A 6,296-nucleotide genomic window follows, 5' to 3' on the forward strand; every position below is an offset into this window, starting at 1 on the left:
GGATCAAATTTTTCGCACATCTGCATATTAGAACGCGACAGCTTGCCTCACTCTAATGTGCAGATTCCCGAGGTACCCAAGGCTTTGGGATTCATCCCATCACCACAGAGACCTCAGGTGAGCGCTGTTCGGCACTGGTCCCCACAAATAGGGACCAGAAGGATCGGACTCCTGGGGATCGGGGACATCCAGCTGCATGATCTTTGGGAAGGATAGTGTTCTGCCACTGCTGGTGCCAACTGAGTGTCCTGGCATCTTGGCAGTGCCACTTGGATGCCAGCCTGTCACTGTCCAGGTGGCACTTCCAGCTGGCATAGGCATGACAGGGTGATAGGTTGGCATTGCCAATCTGGCATTTTGTGCGATTGGGGTGGGTGTGCTCTGCATAGGTGTTGGAGAGGTTAGGACCCTTCCATAGTGCGTTCTGGCTGGGCAGGAGGTTGTAAAATGGCGAGCAGAACTCCCTGCTGTACAAAAATATATATATGTATCTAAAAATTATATGTACAATCAAGACAACTCCTTTATTTTGATCACTTTTTGATTTATTTGATTATTTTGATGGATATAAATCTTATTATCAGCTCAAGTAACAATTGTTGCCATTTACAGCAGTTTTAATATTTTTGGTCATGTTATTAGGCTTTGACAAAGGCAGGATATATGGGAGGTCTGCAAAGTTGGAGACAGGCAGTGGTTAATAAAGAACAGAGACACCATGCTTTGTTCAAAACAGCTGATGCGTGTTGTGCAACGTTGTTCATTACACCACCTTCCTCAGTAACTGACCCCTTCCTGTTTTAATCTCATGACTGTTGAACAAAATACCGAACAAAGAACGAAATGGATAAGAGCAAATTAAATTCATGCTTCTGTTACAAGTCTTAAAATTGAATTTTCCCAATTATATTATGAAGATGAAGTTATTAATCCACAGAGAACACATTAAATGGGAGTTTTGAGTGGTTTAATACACAATTGAAGAGCCAATGAAAATGCTGGCTACTTGTTCATCTGCAAATCATGTACACAATAAAGGAAAGCATAGACTTTGAATCATCTTACAAAAATATTGCAAAATCTGTCACATATTTGAAATAAAGCACATGTTATTATATGAACAACTTTACAAAACATTGCAAAAAACAGAACTCACAAACAGCCATACAAAGAACAAAGAAAAGTACAGCACAAGAACAGGCCCTTCGGCCCTCCAAGCCTGTGCCAACCATGCTGCCCTCTAAACTAAAATCTTCTACACTTCCTGGGTCCGTATCCCTCTATTCCCATCCTATTCGTGTATTTATCAAGGTGCCCCTTAAATGTCACTATCGTCCCTGCTTCCACCACCTCCTCCGGCAGCGAGTTCCAGGCACCCACTACCCTCTGTGTAAAAAAATATCTCCTCTAAACCTTTCCCCTCGCACCTTAAACATATGCCCCCTAGTAATTGACCCCTCTACCCTCGGAAAAAGTCTCTGACTATCCATTCTATCTCTGCCCCTCATAATTTTGTAGACCTCTATCAGGTCGCCCCTCAACCTCCGTCGTTCCAGTGAGAACAAACCGAGTTTATTCAACCGCTTCTCATAGCTAATGCCCTCCATACCAGGCAACATTCTGGTAAATCTCTTCTGCACCCTCTCTAAAGCCTCCACATCCTTCTGGTAGTGTGGCGACCAGACTGAACACTATACTCCAAGTGTGGCCTAACTAAGGTGCTATACAGTTGCAAAGTGACTTGCCAATTTTTATACTCAATGCCCCGGCCAATGAAGGCAAGCATGCCGTTTGCCTTTGATATGACCATCAATCCACACGAGACGGAGAGTTAAAGTGAACTGTGGCTTTAATCAGCTAGAACTGGGCCTGCCTGCGACTGCTCTGCGCTGAGAGCCGCCTGCAGGGCAGCAACTCTATATACCTCCCCTCAAGGGGGCTGAGCCAGGGGCGGAGCCCACAAGGGCACCAACCTGATACAATGCAGTGCAATACAATACAATGGTCCATAGGGGAAGCTCGCAAGGGCAACACAGTACAGTGTAATATAGTGGTGAATAGCTGTCATAATACATTCGCCACAGCCCTCTTGACTACCTTCTCCACCTGTGTTGCCCCTTTTAGTGACCTGTGGACCTGTACACGTAGATCTCTCTGTCAATACTCTTGAGGGTTCTACCATTCACTGTATATTCCCTACCTGTATTAGACCTTCCAGGATGCATTACCTCACATTTGTCCGGATTAAACACCATCTGCCATCTCTCTGCCCAAGTCTCCAAATGATCTAAATCCTGCTGTATCCTCTGACAGTCCTCATCGCTATCCGCAATTCCACCAACCTTTGTGTCATCTGCAAAATTACTAATCAGATCAGTTACATTTTCCTCCAAATCATTTATATATACTACGAACAGCAAAGGTTCCAGCACTGATCCCTGCGGAACACCACTAATCACAGCCCTCCAATCAGAAAAGCACCCTTCCATTGCTACTCTCTGCCTTCTGTATCCATCTTGCCAACTCACCTCTGATCCCATGTGATATACTGTATTCCTAGTTATTTCATAGTTCTGATTAAGGAAGAATACTGACAGGATGTTAGGAATCTACTCCCACCTACTTCTTCCTGTTTCTGATAAAGTAATCTAGCTAAACTGGTCTCAGTTTAACAACTCTTAGAAATGACAAAACTCCTGAAGATGTAGCACTGCCTCAGTACTGATCAACTTGGATTATGGGCTAGCACACAAAACCTTCTGGGGTAGAGGAAAACTCAGCTAAACTGTCACCTCAAACCTGAAGCATCAATGCACCTTGTGGAGTTGGACTAGTGAACAACCCATTGTTCTCATCAGTATTCACACCTCTAATAGCAACTATTATTCCACACAATTTATATCGTTTTCAATACTTGCTATTATAAATAGTTGATTGATAGTACAAATTTATGTATGGCTGAAGAGAAACACGCTGATTGAAGTGTTTCATCTCACATTCATCAAGACAGACACAAAATGCCAAATTTCATAGGAAACAACAATTTAATACTGCATGAAGAAAAGGTGCTAATCTTTGGGCAATCAACATTGATTGATCAAGGCATTACCATGGAAAATGCACTGAGGAGCAAATATTCCCATGCTTTTCCTTAATTAAAAAAGATGCAGTTCTTGGATATGTTATTTATCTTTCCGGGGACATGGCCCTGCAAATGGATATATATAACTTTTAGTGAGTGAGCTCCGTTGCAAGTCTGGTGCATACTTTTGTTATGCATAAAAGATTGACACTGACTGAAAATGAAATCAGAAGTTGCTGATTTCTCAGTAGGCAGCCACTAGGAAAATAACCAAATCAAAACAGCTCATTGCAGTTAGAGCTAAAAATATTTCATTAGTGATATTTAAGCTCAATGAACAGGGGTCAGTCGCAACTTGATTTATGTAAAACAACCTGAATCCAAGGTATGGGACAAAACATATCATAACCAATATAAAGAACAATGTCTTTGTCTGAGCTCCAAATTCTTGCTGGTTACGCAGATTATCTTGATAACGGATCACCAATTGCACAAATATGCCAATTTGGGTGCAAAGTAAAACAGCGAAGGTTGTTAAGACGATAATAACAGCAAGGCAGTTCATAGTCTTAGAATATGACGAGGCAGCTGTAATCGTGAATTCAAAACATTTCTTGCCATCCTTTTTTGAGCTCTCGAAATATGATAAAAACAAGGGGAAAACAGCAAGAAGCACCAGTGCCCAGATGCCCAGGCTGGCAGCACTGGCATGCCAAGGCTGATAAAACTGCATCGTCTTCCTTTCTCGAAAGAAACCGATCATCCTCATGACAACTATGGCCACATAGAACACAAAGCACAAGTACATGTGAGCGTGTATCATTGCACTCACCAACTTACAAAATATTTCACCAAACTTCCATTCACCAAGGACGTAGTAGGAAATGCGGAACGGCAGGGTTAGGAGGAAGAATGTGTGCACCGATATAAGATTGATCACAGCAGTGGATGTGATGGATTTCCTGTCGGTTTTTATTTTCCAAGTCATGATGGCAGCTCCAGCAGAACCTCCAATCAGCACAATGGTGTAAATTGTTATTAAAGCTGCATTATAACTGGCTCCAAGTGGATTGCAGGCAAGTGAGGTATTGCTGGTGTTGTTTGTGAACATTCCTGTTGAGAATTCATTATTATTCATTGCTGAACTCTTCACGTTTTCTCCAAATCCTTCAAGGAAAGAAATGAAGTGCTTAAAATAGTCACAGACTGTTAATTCCAGTCACTGGCTGACCTGGGACCTCCTCTCACTTAACTATCATTCTTCCTCACCCCACCCCTACCAACCTCTCAATTTCCCTCTTAGAACTGTAGAAAAGTTACAGCACAGAAGGAGCCCATTCGACCCATCTTGTCCATGCCAGCCCAAGGACACCCAGATGCCTTTCTAATCCCTGTTTCTTGCACTCAGTCCATAACCCTGTAGTTTAGAGCACTTAAGGTGCAGATCCAAGTACTTTTTAAAAATATATTTTTATTGAGGCATTTGTATATACGTTAAACCCAAACCAATACAAGAGTAAGAACAAACAGAAACCTCTTAACAAATAAATAACTACCCAAATGCCTCAACCTCCCTAACATTCCCCTCCACAATGAAGATGCATTCACACTCCTCAGGGTCTCCTCCCACAGCTTCCATCCCCCCTTTATCTTTCATTCTCACTCCACAGTATAAATATTTCCCACTTTCTCTGTCTTTAACTTTGACAAAGGGTCACCTGGACTCGAAACATTAGCTCTTTTCTCTCCCTACAGATGCTGCCAGACCCGCTGAGATTTTCCAGCATTCCATAATGTAGAGCGGAGCTCCCCACAATCCCTCATTTCATTGTACGTTTTCACCAATAGCTATCCAGCTCCACACCAAACTTTTATAAAACTGTACTGGGAACCCCCCTGGCCTCGGGACCTCCCTGCTTGTATCGCACCTTCCTTAACTCAAACAGGGCACCTGCACCCTCTCCCACTCCACCTTGGGGAACACCAAAACATCCAGGAACCGCCTCATCCCCTCCTCCCTGATCGGGGACTCCAACTCATACAGCCTCCTATAGAAGTGGGAGGTTATGCACTTTGGTAGGAAGAATGGAGGCATGGACTATTTTCTAAATGGAAAAATGCTTCGGAGATCAGAAGCACAAAGGGACTTGGGAGTCCTTGTTCACGATTCTCTTAAGGTTAATGTGCAGGTTCAGTCGGCAGTTAAGAAGGCAAATGCAATGTTAGCATTCATGTCCAAAGATGTGCGGGTTAGGTGGATTGGCCATGATAAATTGCCCGTAGTGTAAGGTTAATGGGGGGGATTATTGGGTTACTGGTATACGGGTTACATGGGTTTAAGTAGGGTGATCATTGCTCGGCACAACATCGAGGGCCGAAGGGCCTGTTCTGTGCTGTACTGTTCTATGTTCTATGTTCTATGTCGAGAGGGCTAGAATACAAGACCAGGGATATATTTCTGAGGCTGTATAAGGCTCTGGTCAGACCCCATTTGGAGTATTGTGAGCAGTGTTGGGCCCTGTATCTAAGGAAGGATGTGCTGGCCTTGGAAAAGGTCAAGAGGAGGGATCTTATTGAAACTTACAGGATACAGCGAAGACTGAATAGAGTGGTCGTGAAGAGGATGTTTCCACTTGTAGGAAAAACTAGAATCAGAGGACACCATCTCAGACTAAAGGGACGATCCTTTAAAACAGCGATGAGGCGGAATTCCTTCAACCAGAGGGTGGTGAATCTGTGGAACTCCTTGCCACAGAAGGCTGTGGAGGCCAAATCACCAAGTGTCTTTAATCATAGAATCATAGATTTTACAGTGCAGAAGGAGGCCATTCGCCCCATCGTGTCTACACCAGCCCCTGGAAAGAGAACTCCGCTTAAGCCCACACTTCGAACCTATCCCCATTACCCAGTAACCCCACCTAACCTTTTTTGGACACGAAGGGTGATTTAGCATAGCCAATCCACCTAACCTGCACATCTTTGGACTATGGGAGGAAACCGGAGCACCCGGAGGAAACCCACGCAGACACGGGGAGAACGTGTAGACTCCACAAAGGCAGTGACCCAAGCCGGGAATCGAACCTGGCACTGTGAAGCAACTGTGCTAACCACTGTGCTACCGTGCTGCCCCAAACAGAGATAGATAGGTTCTTGATTAATAAGGGGACCAGGGAAGCAGGGAGCAAAGTATGGGCTGGATCAGGGAAATATTTAG

At 43.9% G+C, this 6,296-nt stretch overlaps 1 protein-coding gene across 5 annotated transcripts in view; it reads right to left on the minus strand.

The window, feature by feature from the left end:
• Nucleotides 1-6,296, minus strand: part of LOC119972876 (probable G-protein coupled receptor 141) — a 71,273-nt gene that overhangs the window by 41,807 nt on the left and 23,170 nt on the right. For 2 of the 5 annotated variants that reach the window (XM_038810408.1, XM_038810409.1), the window contains exons 1-2: nt 3,923-4,249; nt 2,229-2,353 (exon numbers count right to left, since the gene is read on the minus strand). The exons of 1 other annotated variant lie outside the window; for it this stretch is intronic. In XM_038810408.1, coding sequence (XP_038666336.1) covers nt 2,229-2,353; nt 3,923-4,220 — 423 coding nt within the window. In that variant the 5' untranslated portion in view covers nt 4,221-4,249. Of the gene's footprint in view, nt 1-2,200; nt 2,354-3,922; nt 4,250-6,296 lie in introns of those variants that run through there. 2 more of the 5 variants (XM_038810412.1, XM_038810405.1) reach the window with 2 other exon arrangements.

The sequence above is a fragment of the Scyliorhinus canicula genome, chromosome 10 (genome assembly GCF_902713615.1).
Source record: "Scyliorhinus canicula chromosome 10, sScyCan1.1, whole genome shotgun sequence".
Lineage (NCBI taxonomy): Eukaryota > Metazoa > Chordata > Chondrichthyes > Carcharhiniformes > Scyliorhinidae > Scyliorhinus > Scyliorhinus canicula.